Below are 26,355 nucleotides of genomic sequence, written 5' to 3'. Positions count from 1 at the left end.
ATGCAGAAGCATCTTAGTACACCAGGAAGGGTAGCCCTACACTGGCAGAGGTGTATTCCTTTGTCTTCTCTATCGGGACATAGTAAAGACTCATCAACTCATCCCCCTTCTCCTCCATGGGCACCACGCTGGGAGTCAGGGAGGGCAATGGGTAGGACTGCTGCCTGTCAAGCATCTATTCAACATACCCTTTGAAAGATGGCCCACGAGGATCAAATATTTATTATAAATGCTTTAATTCCTAAGTTACACTGAACCATTGAAGTGAAACTCCAGAGAACTCCTAGACAAGTTACAGAGGAGTAAGGAGTTATAGTCGGTGTGGGCTTGACTGTGATCCTTCAACTCAGCCCAGAGTAAAGATTGGCATGTAACGGTTCCACCTGCAAGTGGCACTTTCTGCTGTCCCCTTGCTTGGAGAGGGGAGGGCAGAGGAGTTAGCTATTCCCCTGCCGTGCTGGTGGGAGGGAGGAAGTTACTTCTCCTTCCCATGCACTCAGCCAGCTGCTCTAGCAGGCAGGTGGGGGCTGTGGAGCCAAGATTCCTCCATCTTCATCTCCTCTCTGCCACTTGATCACAGGGGAGGGGTGCACACTGGGTTAGCTGCCCTCATGTGCCAAATAGAGACTAGTCCAGTGGTTTTCAAACTTTTTGGAGTGGTGACCCTTTCCCCACAGCAAGCCTCTGAGTGTGAGCCCCCCTCATAAATTAAAAATGAGGGGGGTTAATTTAATTTAATGGGGACTCAGAGCTGTCAGTCTCACAGAGCTGACAGCTGGTGACTCCCATGTACCCACCTTGTGACTCTGAGGGGTCATGACCCCTGTTTTGACAACTTCTGGGCTAGTGACTATCTAGCCCTAGACAGAGAGCAGATAGATCCCTTCCTGGGAGAACGTCTGTGCCGTGTATGTTGGAAAATAACAACTGCTGTCCTGTTCTAGGAGCCTGTTTTTTTCTGATGACTTCAAAACGGCCTGAGAAGAGTGTCATTAGAATTCTGTTTTTAATCTTCAAGTTTAACGTTGGTATTTTTAGAAACCACAACCCCCAGGATGAAGCTCTGGCCAGCCAAAGGCAAGGCAATGTCAGTTGAAGGTGCTACCTGAAGAACCAAAAGGGGAAACTACCTGAAGCCAACGCATGTTCATTTTACATGGCAAATCCCACCTGCTTGCAGAAGGCTTTGCTCAATGTCTGAAGACAAGGAATTACAATAAAAAAAACCACACAGTGAGCAAATGCTGCTGACCCTGGGGAGAACCAAGTCCACGACTGACATCTCAAATCTTGAAGGAATGTCTGTATGGGTGCCTACCTCTGTATGTAGTCTGCCATCTCCTTTCAGAGGTCCAGTCGCTACATCACAATCATTCCATTCCAACACTGAATTGACCTTCCTTCCTGCCGGTCCCTCTCTGCTACCTCCCTTCTCTACCACTAATGACAATTCCACCCTCCTTCCTGCTCCCAGCTTCAGGCCTTGGTGTAATCTTCATCTCTTTTGTCTACTTCTCCTGCCTTCACCCCACATGCAGTCTCTAGGCCACATCCTGTCAGTTCTTCCCCTTATTATAACCAGATACACCATTTCCTCTATTCCCCCTGCTTCATGATCTCACCTGGATCACTGCTACCTTCTCCTCTTCTCACCTCTCCTCCTTAGAATCATAGAATATCAGGGTTGGAAGGGACCTCAGGAGGTCATCTAGTCCAACCCCCTGCTCAAAGCAGGACCAATCTCCAGACAGATTTTTACCCCAGGCCCCTAAATGGCCCCCTCAAGGATTGAACTCACAGGGTTTAGCAGGCCAACGCTCAAACCACTGAGCTATCCCATTCCTCCCCTTCAGTCTATTCAAATCATCCCTGTGCTTCACTCACCTTTATCTCCCACTGCGCTGACCACAACACCTCTATCCCTTTAAGTCTCTTAATTGGTTTTCTGTCCCTTACTCCTCCACTCATCTGCTTGTCACTTTCAGCTTCATCTTCGACCACCTGGTGCTTGGAACAATCTCCAATTTCCTGCTGCCAGCAACTCATCTTTCCTTCCTCACATCCCCCACTTAAAACCCAGAATCTTTCCTTTCTTGTTCACTCAGCATTTAGCCTCAATTTCCCTTCCCTCATTTGCTGTCCTATGATGGCTTGGCTCTGCAAGGTTACAAACACAGACTAGAAACACTCCCTGCCTTGAACAGTTTACGAAGTGCTGTGTAAATTCTAGAGCATTATAAGTAGCCTGTAATGATTTCTGATAACTGTGTTCACTTATGACCTAACTTTTCCAAATGTAGCCTGTCTCCCCTTTTCAATAAGCTTTAACGATATGAAAAGTTTGGATGATTAGTGACAAGCTGTGTTACCTAGAAGAGCCCAAAAATGTTACACAATTATTTTAAAACACTTAATAAAGAGCCTATTTTCAATCATTATTATCCATATTAATAGAATTAATAAATAATAAAGAAAATAATTAATAATTTATCACAAAATGCAGCTTGCACTGCGAATACATGGAGAGGAAACCCTGCCTTGTTACATATGAACACAGAGGTTTAAATCAATACAACCTTAACTATGGAGTTGATATGATACCTTCATAATTAAATGCCTCCCAGTAATGCTTGATTAGTGGGTAGCATGAAATCTGACTGTATTTGGCAAGTACCTATTGTAGCAGAGAAGATGACAATCCCCAAGACATTCATTTCATTGCTGGTCCCAGGCAGGATCCGGTAGGTCATTTCTGGAGACGGGGTGATCTCAAGAAGCACAGGCCTTTGGATTTCGGGATTTTCATCGTCAGGGGCAAAGTAAATGAAGCTGAGAGGTTTCCCTGGGATCTTTGGAAAGCCTGAAGATTTCACCACTGGGACGAGAACTGTCCGATACTGCAACATTAAATTAAATTAAATTAAAAGCAAATGGCCTCCTAGCAAAGGACTGGCTTGTGCTCACTCTCATTGACTGGGACCAGTTCAAGCCCAAAATCTGCAAGGGGGAGGCTTGTTCTGGATGAGGGAGAGTGATACGAAGATCAGCTGCTACTACCACTGAAAATAAAAGAGATCAGCTGTGAGCTAAGCAAGAAACCAAGCTGGGGAAGTGGTTCTGTTCTCTTCAGATCACAGCCCAAGCACCCCGGTATGCAGTGTACAGGATGCCCTTGAAGGTACATGCACAGCTCACTTACCTGCGTGATAGGCAGGGTAACATATGGCCTCTTTTGGCTGGGACAGTCCATTTTAAGCCCTGTCCCTGGTGTCCCAAATTTTATTTTATTTTTTGGCAAAACTGGGCCTGTGTCCCATTTGCTCTTGCCAACTGATTGTCAGCGAAAGCAAACAGGACAAATGCCCAGTTTTGCAAAACAAATGGGGCTTGTCCCTAGTGGGGCCTGGAGGAACGTTCGGGGGCAGTGAGGGGCAATGCCAGCCTCACCTGGAGGAGCTCGGGCAGGCAGTGACACCTGGGGCCCAGGCCAGCCCTGTGTGTGGGGGGGGCTTCCCCTAAGGCTCAAGCCAGCTCTGCATGGGGGGGCTCAGATGAGCAGCTCGGGCTGTGCTGACAACTGCCCTCAGCTAGGAGGGGTCGGCCTTGCTTTGCAATCACCAGTCCTGCGGCTCCCTCGCATTTCTCTCACTTGCCTTGATCTTTTCCCCTAACTTTTTCAGTCTATTTCTTGCTCTATCCCCCTTTTTGTGGTTGTGGAACAGTTGTTCTCTTTCCCTTCTCTCTTCCTCTTCTCTCCCCTCTCGTGTTCCACATTCCAGTCGCCCAGGCTCTCCCCACCTTCACCGTCTCTCACGTGTTTTCTTCTGCCTCATACCCCCGCAACCACGCTCCTCCCCCGCCATTACTGCCTTCTGGGGAAGATCCAGCAAACACAAAGCACAGGCGCACATTCACCTGGAATAGGCTGGTACCTGCCACAGGCTCCCTCTACCCAACCCACATGGTCCTTGTTACAGAGCCTCCACCCTGCACAATCCACACGTGCCATTCTGCCTCCCCTCCCCCTCCCAGACTCTCTTCCATCCCCCTCCCCACCACACATGCAGCTTCCTTCCCCTAGGCCTCCCACCTACACCCACAGAGCGGCTCATTCTCCCTCCCCACTCCAGTCCCCATCCATCCTCCCTCTCAGGCCTCCTCACCCTTCTCCCCAGGCTCTCTTGTTGTACCCCCGAAGCTCATTCTCTCTTCCCCACATTCTGGCTCTCCATGCACCACCTCACAGGCCAGCTCCTTCTCCCAGCTCTCGACCCTTCCTGCCCCTCTATCTCCTGGTGATTCGCCCCCGCCCCTCAACATGCCCCTTGCGGGGGGTGGCGAGTCTGCTGTTCGCCCTTTCCCTGCAGGCTCTGCCATTTGGTACCAACAGGAGCTCGGGCCAGAGAAAAAGTGAACGGCTCAGTCCAGAGCAGCATTAATGGCCAGATTTCCAAAGGAGCTGAGCGCCGGGGGTCTTCAGGAAATCTGGCCCTAGGCTCGTTCTAGTGGGGAGCAGAAGAATCTTTTCATTTTTAACTCCCCAGGTGTATGGAGGCTGAGTCTGGGGAGGACAGGACATATCACCTGTGAGGGAACCCCCCCTCCCCCAACCGTGCAGCCTCCCAGCCAGGAGGGCTCTAAGCCTGGCCAGGACACATGTGCAGCCCCAGCACATGTGGCTGGGTTGAAGCTTCCAACCATGCACCACGAGATGGGATCTACCCTTGTGACGAGTCACAGTCACTGTGGGTGAGTATGGAAAGGGGGACGCGTCTTCCTGGGCAGGTTCCTACAGTGAAAGGTGATAATCACTGATATTGAGAGAGCCATCCAAGCCCACCAGGCTGCCCATGTGACCCGTCCCCTGTTCTCAGGAGCCGAGAGGTGACTTAGGAGCTTGGGATCAAGGGAACTCACCTGCTGGAATGAAGCCTCAATCAGGTTAGAAGGAAACATATTTCTGTAAGAGATGAATGAGACAGGAATGAATCAGCCTCATGAGCTTGAAAAGAAAGTGGAGAGCCTCTTTGCAGGATTAACATTCAGAGAATTAAGGCGAGTAAAGTACATTATGGCTCATGCTCCTTCAGTACGACTGATTCTACTGCCCCCTTTCCAAGTTTAAATCAGGAGCGGAAATGGGATTGAAAAATCAAGTGATAACAAGGCCGCTGAGCCAATTATGTAAACCCAGAGGCTAATGTTATATTTTTGAGAACCCATTTGTCATAGAATTAACTAGCTGTTTTTACTAGCTATTGGGCCAAATTTCTTTACCTAGGGAAAACTCCAGGTAAGATGCATGGGAGATTTACAGGAGTAGGGACTGAAGGATTTGGCCCACAGATGTGCTCACCATTGCAAATTCAGCAGGGGGGAAGGCAGCAGTGGTATGAGTTTTGTGAAACTTCTCAAAAAATTGACTGCAAAATCCGTAACATCACATCCACCATAATCTCTCCACCACAAAGAGGACAACCATACAGTCCCTCAGATCTAACCACCAGATAGTCATCGAACCAGCAAAAGGGTCCTCAACCGTGGTGATTATGTTAATGAGGCCAACTGACAACTCTCTGACACCAACTACTATAAAGAACTCAAAAAAGAGCCTACACCACAATTCACCAAGGAATTTAAGGACATCAAATCCTTCCCCAAACAACTGGTGGTCTGGTGCCAGATTTGGAACATGTATGCCATCTATCGCCCCTCTACAGTGAGGGAAGCCCATTTGTGTAAAGCCATCTACAATGACACGCACGTTGCCCACAGTCATGGTCTTCCAAAGCAGGATGCGATTAATGGCCCTGCACACTTCCTTCAACACGACTGCAACAGTCGACTTTCCCACTCTGAACTGGTTAGTGACCGATCAATAGCAGTCTGGAGTAACCAGTTTCCACAATCACCATGCACTTCTCCAGTGACAGGGCAGCTCTCATTCTCATGTCGTTCTGCTGCAGAGCTGGGGTGAGCTCATCACATAGTCCATGACTGTGTTTTTCTTCATCCAAAAGTTCTGCATCCCAGACGTGCATGACAATGTGATCCCATCACTCAGTGCTTGTTTCCCAAGTCCAAAAGCAGCGTTCCACTGTGGCCAGCACTTCCGTGAATGCCACAAGGAATCTCATGTTGTAGCTACTACACGTGGCGAGATCAATGTCACACTCCTCTTGTCTTTACAGTTTAAGGAATAAATCCACTGCCACTCATGACGTGTTAGTCAGAGCGAGCAGCATATTGGTCAACAGTGTGGGATCCATTTCTGCAAACTGAAGAGGCAGAGTGCGCAGTACTCAAACCGTTGAAAGAAGGTGCCAAATGCGGACAGAAGCACAGGGACTGCTGGGATGGGAAGCAATGCATCACAGGGCACTGGACCAGGACGCTCCATGACCCACTCTGTCTTTCCTCAACTTTTAGTGGCAGAAGAGGAAGAGATGCTCTGTGGGATAGCTGCCCAGAGTGCACCACTCCGAATACCACTGCACGTGTGAACACACTATTGTGCAGTCAGCTGACAGTGTGAACACACAACAGTGGTTTCTCTTCGGTGCTCTGAGTGGTGCTGTTGCTCCTGGCGCTTTAATTCTGCCAGTGTAGACATACCTTTATTGTTTATTACGCCTCTACCCCCATACAACGCTGTCCTCGGGAGCCATAAGATCTTACCGTCTTATAGGTGTAACCACGTTATATTGAACTTGCTTTGATCTGCTGGAGTGCGCTGCCCCACCCCCAGAGCACTGCTTCACCACGTTATATCCAAATTCATGTTATATCGGGTCACATTGTATCGGAGTAGAGATGTACTACAATCTGTACCCCACCAACCCCCTCTTTTTGTCCTCTGACTGCAGAGGTATTAACGGGCCACTTTACCTTGAATGGGCCCTTCAATATGTATTAACTGCTTATGCTAAACAATCTGTTCCTCCTGGCATTTTGCTGTGAGTGAGCTCCTTTCCCAGACCAGAAGAGAAGCTCTGCGTGTCTCAAAAGCTTCTCTCTCACCACCAGAAGTTGTTTCAATAAAAGATATTCCCTCACCCAACGAGTCTCTCCAATATCCTGGGCTACAGCTACATGGCACACAAACTATTTCTCTGCATTTCAGAATTAATTGAGCTCCTTTCATATCGCTGGCTGGGCTCTATATCGTTCACTCTTGCCAAAGCCTGGCTGTCAGAGACAAGCCACTCAGAGCCCTGGCTCGAGGCCTGCAGCCGACTGGCTGAAGGGGGAAAGGGGAAGGAAGACGGTGGCCACGGTGCCCAAGACCCAGTATGGCCACTGGGGTATCTCTCAGGAGGCAGAGGGCAGCTGACTCAGTGCATGCATGTGTGGGAGATGATGAGCTGTTGGGGGGTGTTGTGAGGGAAGGGAAGAATTCACTGACTTTGCTGGGGCTCACTCTGAGGGCAGGGGCCCCTGCCCGGGGGGAGTAAGGAGAAAGCAGATGGCTGGGTCTGAGGGAGGGACGTCTCAGTGGCAGCTGGGGAAGTGCAGATCCCCCTCACTTCATTGATCGTAGACATCAGGGCTGAGATACACGAAAGGCCGTAGGCTTTGCAATACTGAGTGTCGCAGCACCTAACTTTTGGGCACCTAGAAAATCACAGGCACAACATGGGGCTCCACAAAGCCTGAGTTAGGTGCCCCGGTTCCTACATGATGAATAGGAGGGAGGTGGCCCAGAGTCACAGGGTCTGGGCAATGCCCCAGCCTGGAGCCAGTCTCTTGGACCCACACATCTCTGCAGGGGGAAGCAGGTGGTGACGGCCACCTTAACTTTTAGCCCAGTGCTTGCAGCGCTCACCTGTGATGTGGGATGTTCAGCTTCCACCCCTTCCCCCGCCAGAGGGGAACCAGGATCCAGAGGTGGATTACAAATGTGTAGGGCCCTGAGCTACAGCAAGTGGCCCCTCCATGCTCCTTTTGGGGAAATGGGGTCAGGGTGTGGGGGCTTCATTTTTCCAGAGTCCCCAATGTGGCAGGGGCCCTGTTGGCCAATCCGTCACTGCCAGGATCTGAACAGGGGTTTCCCCCATCCCAGATGAGTGCCCAGCCACCGGACTAGAGTACCTCTCTTGCACTCCCCCTAACTTCCCCCAAAAAACTAAGGGTTTATCCACAGTGGAATGGCTATGGGGCTAGAGAGACTGGAAATGACTCTGTGGCCTGGTGGTTTAGGCCCCAAGGTGGAAGACCCTGGGGGGTCCAGTCCCCTTCCTCCACTCACTCTATCGTGATTGAGCCACAGTGGAACAGCTTCAGGGACCCCACCGCACAACATCCCCAGCTCAGTGGCTAGCAGGGGCAGCTCTAGGCAGCAGCAAAGCAAGCACGAGCTTGGGGCAGCCCATTTGCAGGGGCGGCAGGGATCCAGCCTGGGAGCTGAGAACCAACAGAGGGCCCTGGGAGCTGTAGTTCCTTGGTTAGCTCCCTGCCTATAGAGCCAGCCCTGGAGCAGGGAAAGAACTACATTTCCCAGCATTCCCTTGGCCACTCCCAAGAGGAGGGAGTGAGGAAGCTGAGACCTCGTGCTGCAGCCTGCTGTGAATGGAGAGCTGCACTGTGAATGAAGGGTAGAGATACCATATGTTAACATTCAAAAAATAGGACACTCCACGGGGAGGGAGGGTAGCCCCAACCTGCCACCATCCACTCCCTCTGACTGCCCCCCACAGAAACCCCAACCCATCCAACCCCCCCGCTCCCTGTCCCCTGATCACCGCCTCCCGGGACCCCTGCCCCTAACTGCCCCCCACGAACCCACCCCCTATCTAAGCACTGCTGGTCCTTGTCCCCAACTGCCCCCTCTTGGGACCCCCCCCAATTTCCCCCCTAGTACCCCACCCTCTACCTGTCCCCTGACAAACCACTGGGACTCCCACGCCTATCCAATCGCTGCCTGTCCCCTGACTGCCCCCCCCGAACCCCTGACCCATCTAACCCCCCTTCTCCCTGCCCTGACTCCACCTCAAACCTCTGCCCCATCCAACCCCCCATGCTCCCTGTCCCTTGACTGCCCCCCCCAGAACCCTCCAGCCCCCTTACTGTGCCACTCAGACCAGCGTGTCTGGCCCCGTGCAGCGACAGACATGCTGCTGCATACGTGCTGCCATGCTCCCCCGCGGAGCCCACAGCCCCCCCGCCCCCCAGCACCTGCCTTCCAGATTTGAACACCTCAAAATTCAGGAGGGCTCACGCTCAGTTTGGGCAGCTGTTACTTCATTTCTCCCAAATCAAATATACTGATCCACTGTAACTTGCTGTAGAAAAAGTAGAATAAAATTGAGCAAGAAATGCTCCCCAGTGGTTATTAGGACTGGAATTGCTAGTTTCAACAGCCATTGCCTTGTTTGTTTGTTTATTACTGACCTTGGCACGAAAAGCGGGAATGTGCTAATAAAGTTTGTGGATGACACAAAGCTGGGAGGTATTGCTAACACAGAGAAGGACCGGGATATCATACAGGAAGATCTGGATGACCTTGTAAACTGGAGTAATAGTAACAGGATGAAATTTAATAGTGAAAAGTGCAAGGTCATGCATTTAGGGATTAATAACAAGGATTTTAGTTATAAATTGGGGACACATCAGTTGGAAGTAACAGAGGAGGAGAAGGACCTTGGAATATTGGTTGATCACAGGATGACTATGAGCCACCAATGTGATATGGCCGTTAAAAAAGCTAATGCAGTTTTAGAATGCATCAGGTGAGGTATTTCCAGCAAAGATAAGGAGGTGTTAGTACCATTATACAAGGCACTGGTGAGACCTCATCTAGAATACTGTGTGCAGTTCTGGTCTCCCACATTTAAGAAGGATCTATTCAAACTGGAACAGGTTCAGAAACGGGCTAATAGGATGATCTGAGGAATGGAAAACCTGTCTTATGAAAGGAGACTCAAAGAGCTTGGATTGTTTAGCCTAACCAAAAGAAGGTTGAGGGAGGATATGATTGCTCTTTATAAATATATTAGAGGGATTAATATCAGGGAGGGAGAGGAATTATTTAAGCTTAGTACCAAAGTGGACACAAGAACAAATGGATATAAACTGGACATTAGGAAGTTTAGACTTGAAATTAGACAAAGGTTTCTAACCATTAGAGGAGTGAAGTTCTGGAACAGCCTTCCAAGGGGAGTAATGGGGGCAAAAGACATATCTGGCTTTAAGACTAAGCTTGATAAGTTTATGGAGGGGATGGTATGATGGGATAGCCTAATTTTGGCAATTAATTTGGCAATTGATCTTTGATTATCAGCCGGTAAGTATGCCCAGTGATCTGTGATGGGATGTTAGATGGAGTGGGATCTGAGTTACTACAGAGAATTCTTCCCTGGGTGCTGGCTGGTGAGTCTTGCCCACATGCTCAGGGTTTAACTGATCGCCATATTTGGGGTCTGGAAGGAATCTCTGGGGCAGATTGGCAGAGGCCCTGGAGGTTTTTTGCCTTCCTCTGCAGCATGGGGCACGGGTCACTTGCTGGAGGATTCTCTGCAGCTTGAGGTCTTCAAACCACAATTTGAGGACTTCAATAACTCGGACATAGGTTAGGGGTTTGTTGTAGATGGGTGAGATTGTGTGGTCTGCATTGTGCAGGAGGTCAGACTAGATGATCATAATGGTCCCTTCTGACCTTAAAGTCTATGAGTCTAAGACAGCGATATTGCATTGGCAAATTCCCCATAGAAAGAAAGAGTGGAACAAAAGAATAAAGGCACCTCAACTTTTCCTCATTTATGGAGGACAGTCTTATAATATGCATCCAGATATCCTCCAATCACACAAGCTGAAAATTGTTCCACTTTACTGCAGTTCTATAACCATATGGGAACCAATCCTATCTGTGTTCTGTGCACATCCAAAAGCCCTGCTGAATGACCCGCTCTGGGAATGAATTACCAGTGACCCAGGGCTGAGGCAGAAGGAGGGTGCAGATGGTGGCGGGGGGCAGGGGAGAGCCCAGGTCTGGAGCGTCAGGAGGTGTGGGAGGGGCAATGGTGGAGGGGAAAGGGGGTAGAGGGGAAAGACCAGGGCTAGGGCAGCATGGGGGTGCGGCGAGGAGCCCAGAGTTGGGATGGGGGGCAGCCAAAATTTTTTTTGCTTGGGGTGGCAAAAAACCTAGAGCTGGCCGTGGTGCATAGCACGCTCTTCTGAGAGGTGGGAGGCCCCTCTTCAAATTCTTTCACTCTCCTGGCAGAGAGGGAGATTGAACCTGGGGTTGCCACACCCCAAGTGAGTGTGCTAACCACTGGGCTAAAGGTTATAAGGTAGGTGGGTACCACTGCCACCACCTCCTCCTCCAGCCAAATTTTGAATGGGATCAGATCCAGTAGACCTGCTCAGAGACCACATATAGATTGGACTCTGCACACAATTTAATGCCTGTCTTCCCCCATTCATGGCTTGTTCTGGGGCTTAGGGCAGGAGATAGGCGTCTGGATGCCTAGAGACAGGCAGCAGCATGCACGCCCCACAGTCTAAAATTTGGGTGTCTACTGTCTAGGGAACTTTTACCACAGAAAGTGAGGTGCTGAGGGAGTTTAGGTGCCTACAGGGTTAAGCAGCAGCTGAACAGGAGTTCTGTGGATCGTTATGGTGCCGCACAGAGGGGTTTAGGCACCTAAGTTGCTGCATGGATTGCAGTCAGAGTCAGTTGTCGTCTGAACAAGTGCACTCTGGGGAAGTGCCTGGAATTGTACCCACTTACTCCAGGGTGGAATTTGGCCAATTTCTCCTTAAATGTTCTTGGAGACATTGATCTTGTTAAAAGCTCATGTGAACTCATTTACAGTGCAAAGAACTTGGCTGTAAACAATAAAACAGGCCCCATATTTATAAAACCAGGGCTATTGCGGAAGCTGCTGGAGAGTACCTGATTAAATCCAGTAAGGCATCTGCAGAGCTCAGCACCACTTTCCCCACGGTATACTCCTCCTTTTGGGCAGCAGCACCTGGATGAATGTTGATCACAAGCACAATCCCAACAGTTACAGCCATGAATGTCGTCCAAAGATAATAGGTGAGTGTGATCAACCCCATTTTCCCACAGGCCCTGGAGTCCATGGTGGCCAGGCCAGACATCAGGCTGAAAGAGAAAAGAACACATTCAGCGAACTCTCACAACTGAACAGCACAAGATATGTCTCTGGCAGAGACCGCCCGAGTCACCAGCTCCATGTGTTCCTTGCCCCAGCAGATCCCACACTGGCCATGAGATCTGCAGGGTGCTTGCCACCTGCCAAGGTCCTGAACTCCAATCCACTTAAGCTCATTGAGCTCCACCATCTGCTTAGCGCACAGGGCTGGACAAGGAGAAAACAAGGTGTTAGCTTCTGTTACAACAGGAATGGAGAATGATGCTGAAAATAGCATCGTGTCAGCCATTGTATCAGTCACTGGAAGTCTTCCACCTGGAATTCCATGTCCAACGCTGGTCACGCCATTTGAAATAGGCAACAAAAATGGTTAGAACCTGGAGAGACTTCATATGAGGCCTCAGAGACAAGAGAAATAAGCAGTGACATGACGGAGGGTTAGATAAAGTAATCCAGGAGTCCTATTTACCCTCTCAGATTCTCCAGAAAGTCAGACTAGTTGATCATAATGGTCTATGACTCATAAATGAGATGTCAGTGAAACTGAAACGCAACAAATTTAAAAGTGGATTTTAAAAATCCTGTAGAACTAATTGGCACAAGATATCATTGATGCCAAGAATTCAGTAGGATTAGAAAGAAGGGATTTGACATTTAATGAATCATAGATGCTGACTCCCTGGGTGCTCTGGGGCTGGAGCACCCACAGAAACACCCACTAGCAGCCCCCTCCAATCAGCTCCTCCCTCTCCCCCCAGCACCTCCTGCCTGCCGGCAGGCCCCATCCATCTGCTGCTCCCCCTCCTTCCCAGCACCTCCCATCAGCAGCAATCAGCTGTTCGGCGGCGTGCAGGAGGCACTGGGGAGGAGGGGGAGGAGCGAGAGCGGGGCGCGTTCGGGGGCAGGGTTGGGATGAGAAGAAGTGGGGTGGGGGAGTGGTGGGGACAGGAAGAGGTGGGGCGGCAGTGGAGCATCCCCCAGGAACACAGAAAGACAGCACCTCTGTAATGAATAATAAAAACACCCACACTTACACGAGATAGGACAGAGTCTTACAGATAAGTGAACCTGTCTGCTTCAGAGCAGAATCCAAACTCCCCTCAAAGGCAGGTTAGTCCATAAAAGTCACTTGGCCAGTTTTTTGTAATAGTTGGGCCTACAAATTTACTCTAATTGGGAGCTCAGCGGTGAGTGGAACTTCTTAGAATATCACAGTAATGGGTCACAATAAATCAGGGGTTCTCAAACTGGGGGTCGGGACCCCTCAGGGGGTCATGAGGTTATTACATGGGGGGGGGGGTCATGAGCTGTCAGCCTCCACCCCAAACCCTGCTTTGCCTCCAGCATTTATAATAGTGTTAAATATATAAACAAGTGTTTTTAATGTATAAGGGGGCGTCGCACTCACAGGCTTGCTGTGTGAAGGGGGTCACCAGGACAAAAGTCTGAGCACCCCTGCAATAAATGTTAATGGAAAAAGGTGGGAAATGGAGTCCAAACGCAAAGGCCAACTGCTAGAATCCAAGGACTGTGTTAAAATCATGCCCGGTAAAGAAGAGCTGTGTGGGGCCAGAAAGCAATGGACCAAAATTGGTGTGTCAGAAATTAGGCCTAATTGGTGGACAAACTACTGAAGGCCTGGGCTATCCTGCCAACCACTCCCTGCGGAGTCCTTAAAAGAAAAAAGACTTTGGGGGGGTGGAATCAGGACAACTGTTGGCTCAGAAGCAGAAGGCCTGGAAGGAGCAAGCTTCTCCATCAAGGCTGCCATCGGAGGTGGCGCTAACCCATGGGAGGCCCAAGCAGGAACATTTTGGGGGCCCCGCTTACCCCTCACTCCACAAACCAAACCATATCCCCAGACCACACACACAGACACTTGTTAGAGAGTCCACGGTCAATAAGATGGATGGTATTTGTGGGTAACACTCAATCGGGGCCAAGACTGTATATTTCGCAACATTGCTGTAAGCCTGTAAACCAAAAGGCAGCTAAAAGCAATAATCTGAGCAGCGAGTTTGCCAGGTCTCAGAGCAGCTGATCAGACCATGGGCCATGCCCATGTTTCTCCACCAGTAAGGATGCAAGTAAGAGAAGCTGCATTTTCTCTCAGAGCTGTTCTTTTCTCTCCTCTCATGGGATCAACTTGTCTTATTTTCTAGGAAATGGGATCAGACTTTAAAAGTAGCAGCAGCAGCAGCTCATCTCAGCTATTTTTTTCTCTCTCACGCGCCCCAAACCAGGAAAGTTATTACCCCTTTTAATCCATCTAAAAGGCTAGAGAGATAAGGTGGGTGAGGTGCACCTTGTCTCTCTAATGTCCTGGGGCTGACACAGCTACAACTACACTGCACACATCTCAGAGACTGCCAGGTATGAGTTTTTTTCCTTCTAAAAACTTGACAGTTAAGGGAAAGGAAGAAGGGATGGTGCTCAAAGCCTTACTTAATATTTTACATTTTTAAGGCTTTAGCTGTTTTTCCTTCTTTTTCTCGATCTTTAATAAAAGGCCAGAGAGATTTTTAGTTGTGTGTTCCATGGGACTAAGCCAACTGAGGTCTCTGTACGCAGAACCCCACACTTGGTTTAAAACTTAGCGCTGTACAGTGACAGGGTCAGGTGAGCATCTTTGACTGTCTGTGTCCATTTATTCCACTGAAATTAATACAACAGGTTTCTTGCAGCTTCTTCTGAGGCAGCTGGTACTGCCCATCATCAGGAAGGTATCCGAGTCAGGAGGGATCCCATTCCCTGGTCAATAGGTGACTCGTGGGAGGGATACAAAGGAGACAACACATGACCTCCCCACTTGACTCCTCCCCGCCCCACCCCCAGCTCAGGGCCCCTGAGCTCTCCCCTTCTTCTCCCAATCCCACGTTATCTGGGGGGGCTCTGTTCTCCCGCTGCGCTGGCTCCCCCCCACCCCGGCTCTTCCTGGCAGCCAGGCCCTGGAGCCACTCCCGGATGCTGCCCAGCCTGGGAGAGTGTCTGACTGCAGCTGCCTCCCTCCTAGGCTTGGCATACAGGACAGTGGCTGAGCGAGTTGGAGCTCCCCCTCGGCCCCGCACCAAGGCATGCTCAGAGTCAGCTCCTGTCCCCAGAAGCTGAGCCTGGGTACGAGGCAGCCTGCTGCTGCCACAGCCAGGTGCTCTCCCGGGCAGCCACTGCGCTACACCGGGCAGCGTCCCAGGCAGCATGGTTGGAAGAGGAGAGGCTCTGGCCCTGCCTCTTCCCTTCTGGCTGTGCCCCTGCCCCTTCCTCTCCCTGCCCAGGCTGGCTGCTGGGGCACTTGACCATGCTGGAGGGGCACTTGGCCCTCTGTGCACCTCTCCCCAGTTGCCCCTGTCCAGAGGCAGTCTGGCATGTCCGTGTTCTGAGCTCTTCTTGGATTTCAGGAAAACTGAATGTTTCTGAATTCTGCAAAAGCCTTTTTTGAGCTCTCCCAATGGGTTTATTTTTACACATCCAAACTCCTTGTACACTCAGGGTTGGTCTACACCGAACAGTTACATCTGCCTAGCGACGTTTCACACCCCTGAGAGACACTGTTAAACCAACTAACCCCCAGTGTAGACAGTGGTAGGTTGACAGACAAATTCTTCTAGCTACTGCCTCTCAGGGAGGTGGATGACCTACAATCTCATCGCTGTAGTAAGTGGCTACACTTACTGAAGCAGTACAGTGGTGTAGACAGAGCCTCAGGCACTGTCTACATGACCACTCATGTTGGTAAAACATATGTTGCTCAGGGGCTGCCTGAAACAGTAGCTCAGAGCAGTGCACTGTTCCCTCTCATCTCAATGGGGCTTAATTCTGAAACCCAAATTCCCCTCCCCTGCCTTCTAATGCGCCAAAAGCCCCAATTGCCCCCCACCTAGCTGCCAAAACCCACTGCTACCCCCTTAACACCTGTGCAATGCAATTATGTGCTCTCAGTACAAACATCTGTGCCACATTAAAAACCTCAGATCCACATCTCAATGAGTGCCCTACCCACTGGGTGGTGGAGTTAGTTTTTTATGCTCTGATCCAATGGATATTAAATTCTTTTTACGACGTGGAACAGCTCCACCAGGAGACATTAAGGAAGCATTACAGAGACTGACTATAACCTGTTGATTCTACCTAGGTTCAACTCTCAGCTCTGAATCAGGATATTTTCTCTGGTTTTTGTCATGAACAATTTCAAAAGGTCTTGTTGTGTTCATTCTGCATCAAAACCTCACATTTTTGGTGAAATGTAATTCTTGTTTTCCAACCAGCCCTGTTCATTTCCAGACATTCTAACATTTCGGTATTTTAAAAAGATAATGAATTTTTGTAAAATAAGCATACGCCTGGTCTTTGGTACTAGCCGAGCTCCATTCAAACACACTTTCAAGCTTTCCTCATCTTTAACTGACTTTTGGCTTCCAAAAGTAGCTTAAATATATGCCCTTGTGCATATATGCTATTCCTTTAAAAAAAATTGTTAAAAGAACAGTATGATAGCTAAGTCCAAGCACTCAAAAGTTAGGAAATACCAGAATTATGGTTTCCTGTGTTGCCTTAATTCTGTCCCCTTGAGTCTATGAATTATGAGGAGTTTTTAATTATATGATCACATACTACAGGGGTAGGCAACCTATGGCATGTGTGCCGAAGGCGACACGTGAGCTGATTTTCAGTGGCGCTCACACTGCGCAGGTCCTGACCGCCAGTCCAGGGGGTTCCGCATTTTAATTTAAATTTTAAATGAAGCTTCTTAAACATTTTAAAAACCTTATTTACTTTACATACAATAGTTCAATTATATATTATAGACTTATAGAAAGAAACCTTCTAAAAATGTTAAAATGTATTACTGGCACGTGGAACCTTAAATTAGAGTGAATAAATGAAAACTCAGCACACCACTTCCGAAAGGTTGCCGACCCCTGACATACTATTTTGCCTACTATTTTAGCAGCAAGCCTGGAGCAAACTCTATTAAGAAAAACACAGATGGGAAACAGTGATTTTGGTAGTTTATAACTTGACTAAATCTGGGTAGATTTTTCATGGGAAGAGCAAAAGGCCCCAAGACTGACTCTGTCTAATTTCAAACTCCTGATATAAACATGGAGACATCAGTTCTCTTGAAAAATAGTCAGAACAAAACATTTATAATGGAAAATGGTACGGAACCTAAATACAGGAGTCACTGCCATTCCAACAATGACCATTCAGGACTCCATCCCACAGGCTGCTGAGGACCGAAGGTAGAGTTGTGCAGACTAAGTGCTAGCACCGAATTTGTTTGCTGAGTACCTGTGCAGAGAGCATTCCTCCCAAGTCCAGAAACGTGTGAATGATGCTCAGCAGTATAAATGAATCTCTACCTATCCACTGTGAGGGGGGCAGAGGTGGAGACCAGGCTTGGTCAGGGCCCAGTACAATCAAAGGAGGCGCATTACATCAGTGTTGACCTTTGACCACTGACCTGATCTTTAAAGGGGGCTATTTGGAATTAAAGCAGAGTTTAAATGCCACAATGCTTAATATGAGCATTTAAAGCGGTAACAAAAGTAGGTGACCACTTTAATATACATGAATGTTTTGGACAGGCTTTGCGATAAGTTTGGCTGAGGCTTAGCAAAGTCTAGCAGTTAAGCAATAAGAGTTAGCATGAGAATCTCACTAAGGTTATAGAGATTTCTGCAACATGTGTCTCGTGATAAATAAGCAAATCTCAAAGAACAGTTTATGTTTGCAAACAAATTTCTCAGGGATTCTTAGGCAAATGTACCTGAGAGGGCTAACCACATTCATGTGTTGGAAACTTATTGACACAAACAGTTTGGGGCAATGATCGGAAACTCAATTATGGTTTGACAGAGTCATACGTGGACAGGAGGCTGGAAACAAATTTCAGTATGGTCCCCAGATGTGTGGGTAGGGCGACCAGATAACAACTGTGAAAAAACAGGACAGGGGGTGGGGGGTAATAGGCACCTATATAAGAAAAAGTCCCCTAAACCAGGACTGTCCCTATAAAAAGACAGGACATTTGGTCACCCAGAGTGTGAGTGTATGGAAAAAAGGGGCTAAAATAAGATATACGCCCACCCTTTAGTTGGGCTAATTGGAATAATAAGCAGGCAGAAGCCCAAGTGTCATTTCCACTTGTGAAGATCAGCACTTACTTTTTCTCCTGCCTTTGCTGTTACCAGTCACTATGAGGTTGTAAGTACATCAGCACTGGGAATTGTTCTGGCCTATACAAGCCATAAGATTGTAAGCACACACTATCGGGAGGGGTCGGGGGAGAAGTAGTGGGTCGTTTTGCAATACTTGTCTTGCTCTATCTTACTTTTCTATTATTTCAATTATACTTGTGTAAGCAGAGTCAGGATAAGCTCTACCCTGACATCTGGTGGAAAGAATGTCAGAGAGTGTATTTGCATAGGCACGCCTACCCTATCCCAGACTGCCGAGCTGTGGGACTGCTTGGTGACAAATGACTCACCCTCAATTGGGTGGTACTTGCTAGACAAGGGACATGGGTTCCAATTCCCAGTGAATTGAGAGAGGCTGGGGACAGGTATCTGTGCCTGGTGGTGCAGGCTCCTTGTGGAGCCAGAAGCACCAGTTCCACCCCCTCCTCTCTCCACTGTGGAATGTCAGAGTTGATTTTTTTTATTCCCTCAAGAATCTAAATACAGGTTACTGAGCTGAACTCACTTTGGGCTAATGGTGCACTAGCACTGGGGCTCCCCTACTAAGAGCTGAGATCACTAAGAGTTGAAATCACTAAAGAGCTGAAATAACTGAGTTGAGAGCACTGTGCTAACTAGTGGGGGAGCCTGAAGTTATACTGTGGAACAGAGCAGCTGGTGGAGTGGAGCAGTTGCGGGGACGGCTGGAGCGGATCACAGGACAGCTGGTGGCAGTGGAGCGCCTGGCAGAGTGGAGTAGCTGTGGGAAGGGTGGAGCGGCCCACAGAGCGAGCGGAGCCGAGCAGTTTGCAGAGCAGCTCATGGAGCAGAGCAGCTGGTGGAGGGGAGCAGTTTCTGAGGACGGCTGGAGGAGCACAGTGGAGCAGCTGGTAAAGCGGAGCAGTTCATGGAGAAGGCAGAAGCAGAACCCACGGAGAGGCAGGGCAGTTGGCCCCGGACCACGTAAGGTGCCTCTTTCTACCCAGGCTGGGGGGAGGGACCTCTACAGATAAACTCTCGAACCCTGGGGTGCCATTGACCAGAGACTTTTGGGTTGTTGGACTTTGGGGTGATTGGACTTAAAACCCTAAGGGGAAAAAGGACAGTGCCAAACGTACTTGGAGGTGGGTTTTGTTTATGGTTTGTGTTATAACCCTGTTTGTGGTGTTTCTCCAATGGGATGCCACATTGATTCCTTCCTTTATTAAAAAGATTTTGCTACACTCAGACTCCGTGCTTGCGAGAGGGGAAGTATTGCCTCCTAGAGGCGCCCAGGGGGGTGTGGTATGTAAGTGTCCCAGGTCACTGGGTGGGGGCTCGAGCCGGTTATGCATTGTGTTACTGAAATGGAACCCCTGGATACTGAACCCGGCCCTTGTTGCTGCCAACTCAGAGGGGCAGAAGGGTTACACTTGTTTGCAGAGCCGCCCAGAGGATTCAGGGGGCCTGGAGCAAAGCAATTTTGGGGGCCCCTTCCATAAAAAAAGTTGCAATACTATAGAATACTATATTCTCTTGCTGGGCCCTGCGGGACCCGAGGCCTGGGGCAAATTGCCCCACTTGCTCCCTCTGGGCAGCCCTGCTTGTCTGAATGAAATAAAACTCAAAGTCTCAATGTGTGCTCCACCAATCTCATTTCCTATAATAAATGTACATAGCTGCCTGAGTAAAGAGACACTTATTAGTGACTGGTACAATTTACTCTCTAAATTAATCAAAAGGCTACGCAGAGACAGAGAGCAACCCCTTCAAAAGCAGAAGAATTATTGCTGACTCGCATGATATTTGCTGTCTTTCTTACAGCTCCAGTGGCTGGAATCATGTCATTACCTGATAATCTCAGTTTTCATTATAAAAGAAAAGTAAAATTCTAGCCCTCGTTTAGAGAAAAGCTAAAAAATGTGAATTTATGAAATCCAAACCCAGAAGACAAATAAAATTAATTAATTAGTAACTTGGATGTTTGGAGTTGAAGATACTACGCAAGTCACTGTGGCAATTTTGAAATTTTTTCCCAGAGTCTGGGAAGTTTCACCCTAAAGAATGAACATTTCAGAGAGATAGGAGCTACTGGAAATAGGGGGTAAGATGGGATACGCGCTTTAAGTATGGGATTCACTGTTCCACCTGCTGTATTGCAAAGAACTTTAAAAAGTCGGCCTTTAAACAGAAAGGTCTCCTCTACCTGAACTTTAGCAGAGCTGGCATGTGCTGTAATTATTTCTGTAATCTTAGCCCTGCTCCTGCAGACACTCAGGCCTGGTCTATGACACCGATAACGCTGACCTAACTATGTAAGCGTCTACACTAAAATTTCATTCCCGCCAACATAACTGCCTTGCTATGCTGACTTAATAACTCCACCTTCGCGAGAGGCAAAAAGTCCAGGTCAAAGTAGTCAGGTCAACTCAATGTTAGTGTAGACAGTGCGTTGCTGACATTGACTGTTACTGGCTTTCAGAAGCCATCCCACAATGCCCATCACCGACAGTACAATTGGGACAAGTGCTCCTGGTGAGGACACGCACCACCAATACAAGGAGCATAGTGTGGACACACAAAAGTGATTTAATTACTGCAGCGGCTGTATGCTGAGATAACATAGGTTGACATAATTTTGCAATGTATACGTGCCCTCAGGCATTTCAGTAATTGTACAAACTTACTGGGGCTATTCATCTGCATATGTTTTTGCAAGACCAGACCCTTAGATGAATATCCACCTTGTACAGTTACTGTGGATGGCTGTGTGCATATAGGACAAAAGGAGCACACGAAAATCATGTAGATGAAGATTACTAACTGGAACCAAAGGTTAGAGAGAATCCTCCAAGGCTGTAGTATATCTTACATATACAGGGGTTTTCAATTCAAGTAAAAAGTGAAATCTTGCAATGATTCCATTTCTATTTGTCATGCGTCATTAATGTATGCAGTGGTGATGTAGCTGTGTTGGTCCCAGGATATTAGAGAGACAGGTGGGTGAGGTAATATCTTTTATTGGACCAACAGCTGTTGGTGAGAGAGACGAGCTTTAAAATTTACACAGAGCTGTTCTTCAGGTCTGGGAAACCTGCTCAGAGTGTCACAGCTAAAGGGATCATTCAAGGTGAAATGGCCCAATAACACCTCTCCAGTCACCCGGGGTAAAGAAAAGGTGGGAAAGGCTACTTGGAGGAGGGTGGGGATTGTTAGTGGGTTACAGATTGTTGTAATAAGCCATAAATCCGATGTGTCTATTCAATCCATGATTTTTAGAGTCTATGAATTCAAGCTCCCTGGCTCGTCTTTTGAAGGTGTTGAGCAGGTTTCCTTTCAGGATGAGGACTGAGTGTGGTAGAGTAGATCACTCACATGTGGAGTGATCGCTTTGTGAAAAGTGTGCACCCACAGCTGATATGGTCTTTTATCATCTTCCTGTGTGAGTTCATGCGAAAGCATAATGGTTATCTGGTTTCACCCACACTGCTGTTAATGGGGCATTCAGTGCACTGGAAGAAGTGCACCTCATGTGGTGACAGGTCCATGGATCTGGAAAGGTGTGTTGGGATGGGGGTGTTCATCATCATAGTAGTGGAGATATGGCTGCAGGTTTTGCATCTGTTCCAGCAGGGTCAGGTGCTACTTTGAGTTTGTGTGTCCTGGTCTGTGGGGAGCTTGCCAGGGAGACCCATCACATCTGCGACAGCACTCTTACTGAAGGAATTGCCTAAAACCATCTTGAAATGACTCTCCACACAAATGGCCAGTTTCCTTCTGGACACACTAATTTCCTCCATGAACTCTGAAACATTAACCACCTTCCTCTCAACACTATCCTTGCCACCAGGGATGTCACTTCCCCATACATCAACACTCCTCACAATGACAGCATAGCTGCCTGCCTCAAATATCTACAAGACAATGGACAACACGCAGCTATCCACCCCAAACACATCTCCAATCTCATCCATTTCATCCTCACCCATTACAATTTTACATTCAACAACACACACTTTGTCCAAACCATGGGAACAGCATGGGTACTAAGATGACTCCCCAGTATGCCAGCTTCTTTATGGGCCACATAGAGGAAGAATTTCTAGACAAATACGCCACGAAACTAATGATAGACCTGAGATAAGTCAGTGATATCCTCTGGACAGACAACGTCAACTCCTTCATAGATTTCCACCACAACTTCAACAACCAACACCCTTCCTTTAAACTCTCTCTAGAACACTCCCACACTAGCATCAACTTCCTAGATACCACAATGAGCTTCAACAATGGAACCTATAGGCAACAATATACAAAAAAGCCACAGATCACCCCACCTATCTTCACATGTCCAGTAACCACCCCAAACACACCAAGAAATCTGTTCTCTACAGCCAGGCCCTCAGATACCACACAATTTGCTTCAAGGAGAAAGTCTGAGATATACACCTTAACACACTTAAAACCGTCTTCACCAATCAAGAACACTCTGTACAGGGAGATTTCGGCAAACCAGTAAAGTGCCTGATATCACTATTGTTTATTGCTAAAAGCAGCCAAGTGAGCAGGCCATAAAGTGGCCATGCAGCAGCCTTAGCTTAACCAAGGCAGGAGGGGAGGGAGGTTTGGGTGCCACAGCAAGGGCAGCTTGACCCTGTGTCCTTCCTGATAAGAATTGTGTTGAAATTGCTGATATATATATTTTAGAAGAGCAGGATGTGCCCTCAGGAATGTTTGTTAGGGCCTCAAGGCTGCAAACTCTGGGGAAAAACCACACCTGGTTAATCAATGATCAGAAGGAAACTTCTTGCTTGACCATTGAAACTGCTTGCTTAACAAGTTTTCTTTAAGTGACATGTCATTGTTTTACTAATGCATAAATAAGGGGGAAAAGTTTGAGGTAGGGGGACTGTTCAGGACTGGACTCTCCCTCTGGATACATCTTGTGTTCCCCACTAGCAGACGGGCTGCTGCTGTGCTACTCGAGAGCCACACTCAGCTTCGGTAATTATCAAGGGTCGGGGGTGTTTTACTAACCTGTTGTGGACGTGTGTAAGTGCTTGAGATTAGTAAAGTTTAGCTTTAAGTGAAAGCAGTCTTGTGTTGTCCTGTTTGTGCCAGCCATCGATCGGTCGGACAGCCGTGTCTCCCCAGATTCATTTCCTGACACCACTTCGCACAGAGTAAAAAAGTTACAAAGAGCTTTGGGTTGAAAGAATGACTCCAGTAGCAAAGTAGTTCACACCATGGAATGGGACACCCAAATACCCTGAAAGAACATGCTTCAATATGGACATGAACCCCTTCTGTCCGCACACTCCAAGTTGTCCACGCTGGAACCCATATGGGATATCATTAAACAGTTACAACCCATATTTGTCGGGGACCATGTCCTGAAAGAAATCTTTCCTGACCCCCTACGTCTGGCCTTCAGACAACTCCTCAACCACTCCAAGCTAATCATCAGAAGCAAACTCCTCACAGATATTGGACACACACCAATTCAAAGCAGCACCAGACCCTGTCAGAACAACAGATGTAAAACCTGCAAACATCTCTCCACTGCTCTGATCAACACCCCTCACAACACACCCTTCAAGATCCATGGGTCCCACTCATGCCTATTGCAACCTGTGGTGTACCTCATCCAGTGCACTAACTGCCCCGCTAACAGCTACATGGATGAAACCAGATAATTCACACAGGAAAATGATAGAAGGCAAACACACCCTATCCCCTGTGAGCGAATGCTTTTCACAAAGCGATCGCTCTATGTCTGACCTATCAGTCCTCATCCTCAACACAACACTTTCAAAAGGCGAGCCTGGGAGCTTAAATTCATTACTCTGCTAGACACCAAAAATCAGACTGAGCAGACACGCTGGACTGATGGCTTATTACAACATTCTCTAACCCGCTAACAATCCCTCCCTGCCACTTCCTTTCCCCCTATGATTGGAGTTGTGTTAACAGACCACTTCACCTTGAAATATGTGTTAATTGCTTATGCTAAACAATCTGTTCCACCTTGTATTTAGCTGTGACACTCTGAGTATGTTTCCTAGACCTGAAGAAGAGCTCTGTGTAAGTCTGAAAGTTTGTCTCCCTCACCAACAGAACTTAGTCCAATAAAAGATATTATCTGAACCACCTTGTCTCTCATGCTTCATTAACAGATCTTATTGCAAATATCATACTGTGTTAAACAATTAGCTATCTTGCTCTTGGAAACACACACATTTTCATGTCAGCCTGTGGAATGAGCCAGTGACTAATTTATCTTCAGCTGTAAAGTTCTGATAAAATGGCAGGATCTAGGGAGAGAGCCCTGAGCAGTGTTCAGCTGAGGAACAGATAGGGATGAAAGGTTAAGCCTGAGGAAGGCAGAAGCTGGGTTTATGTTGGTACTTTTCATTTAGGAGTTTGTTGGGGGATTCCAGTGGCGAGCCCTGTGTGTCCTGGCTCTGAGTGAAGGGTGAACATAGAGAGGTTGTGGGGAGAAGGGCTGGTTATAGGTAGGACAAGGCCCAGGAAAGTAGCAAGGGCAGGTCAGAATAGACGGACCTTGCCTGCTCACTATAAGGCTGTGGGCTGTAACCCAGTGGAGCAGAAGGGCCCCAATTCCCCTACAAGCCACTGGCAAGGTGGTGTGTGACTGGAGAAGGGGACAAGGACAACAGGGGGCCTTGAGAGAAGGGCACAGGAACCACGGGGCCCAGAGTTAGGGCTGAAGACCTTTTTGTAAGGATATTTGGACTTTTATTTGTTGGACTTTGGTGGGACTAAATCATCCCCTGGCTAGAAGGCTGAGTTACAGGAAGGTAGCAGGGCCAGAGCAACTATCGGCAGGGGGATGCTGGCAAAAAGAGAGCCTGCTACACTACACCACACCCAGCCATGAGGAAGTGCTCACCTTGAATGGTGAGTCCGCTCTTCTATACCATCCAAAAGGAGTGGAAACGTTATTTTACAGTGGCAGGAAAACCGGAGAATATGTACCGGGGGAAAATGCAAATGTGTCAGTTACCTACTTAGTCACAAGCTGTGACGAAGTGGGGGGTTTTCTTGGTTTTTCTGTGTTTTCCCGTGGGTTGCATGCAGAGGGAGGGGGACTCAGTGTCCCTGAGTGTTACTGGTTTAACGACGGGAGGGGAGAGGGAACTTGGGACCCCAGCTGATGGCCTGGAGGATGGAGACCCCAGCGACTGGTGACCCGAAGACCCAGCTCAGGAGTCACAGCCGGTTCTGGCCAGTGGGAGGACAATGGGCTGTGGAGAGAGGACCCCGGTGACCGGACCAGCCGGTTCCAGCCAGAGGAGAGCTGAGAGGAGAGGAGAGCCAGGCCATCCTGTTTCTGACCCTGGTTCCCTGAAGAGAAGACAATGGACAGAGGTGGGGATGGGGATAGGGATAGGGATATCGGAGGCCCAGCTGGGAAGCAGGGAGGCTCGGGGCTGGAAATGGGAAGCAGGCAGAGCCCACTTGGCTGCAGGGAGACTGGGATGTGCGGGGCTGAGGGAAGCCAGGCCTGAGGCCCTGAGAGTTTCCTGTGCTGTGTTCAACTCTCAATAAACGCTGCTGTTTTACGCTGGCTGAGAGTCACTCTGGTCTAGAGAGCAGGTTTGCATCAACCCCTTCAGAGGTGGAGGCCCAGGGTGTCCAGAGCGAATGGACTCCCTGAGGGGGCCCACAGCAGAGACAGACGTGCTAAGGCTCAGAGAGGTGCGGCTTCAGGAGGTGGAGGGGCCTGACTCCAAGAGGGAGTGGACCCCCGAGAAGGGCTGTCGCACTGGAAGGGGCACCCCCCCACGGACCGCACAGGGCCATGAGTGGGCACAGTCTGTGAGTCCATGAGACAAGCGTATGCAAGAAATCTTACAGACATATACCATTAAACTAGAAAGTCATACATTTTTAAGGCCAGAAGGGACCATTATGACAAACAAGTTGGACCTCTTGCATAATACAGGTCACAGAAATTCATCCAGTGACTCCTGCTTGTGACTTGTGGTTGAGCTAGAGCATCTCTTCTAGGAAGAGACATCTAGTCTTGATCTAAAGGCTTCATGTGATGGAGAAATCAC

The 26,355-nt window shown here is 48.5% G+C and overlaps 1 protein-coding gene across 1 annotated transcript in view; it reads right to left on the bottom strand.

Moving 5' to 3' along the window:
* LOC127040029 (excitatory amino acid transporter 5-like) overlaps positions 1-26,355 on the bottom strand; it is a 99,082-nt gene that overhangs the window by 51,364 nt on the left and 21,363 nt on the right. The window contains exons 3-5 of the mRNA XM_050933775.1: positions 11,894-12,106; positions 4,918-4,960; positions 2,675-2,897 (exon numbers count right to left, since the gene is read on the bottom strand). Coding sequence (XP_050789732.1) covers positions 2,675-2,897; positions 4,918-4,960; positions 11,894-12,106 — 479 coding nt within the window. The remainder of the gene's footprint in view (positions 1-2,674; positions 2,898-4,917; positions 4,961-11,893; positions 12,107-26,355) is intronic.

The sequence above is a fragment of the Gopherus flavomarginatus genome, chromosome 24 (assembly GCF_025201925.1).
Source record: "Gopherus flavomarginatus isolate rGopFla2 chromosome 24, rGopFla2.mat.asm, whole genome shotgun sequence".
Taxonomy (NCBI): Eukaryota; Metazoa; Chordata; order Testudines; family Testudinidae; genus Gopherus; species Gopherus flavomarginatus.
The sequence above is the reverse complement of the archived record's forward strand: the minus strand, read 5'-3'. Positions and strand labels throughout refer to the sequence as shown.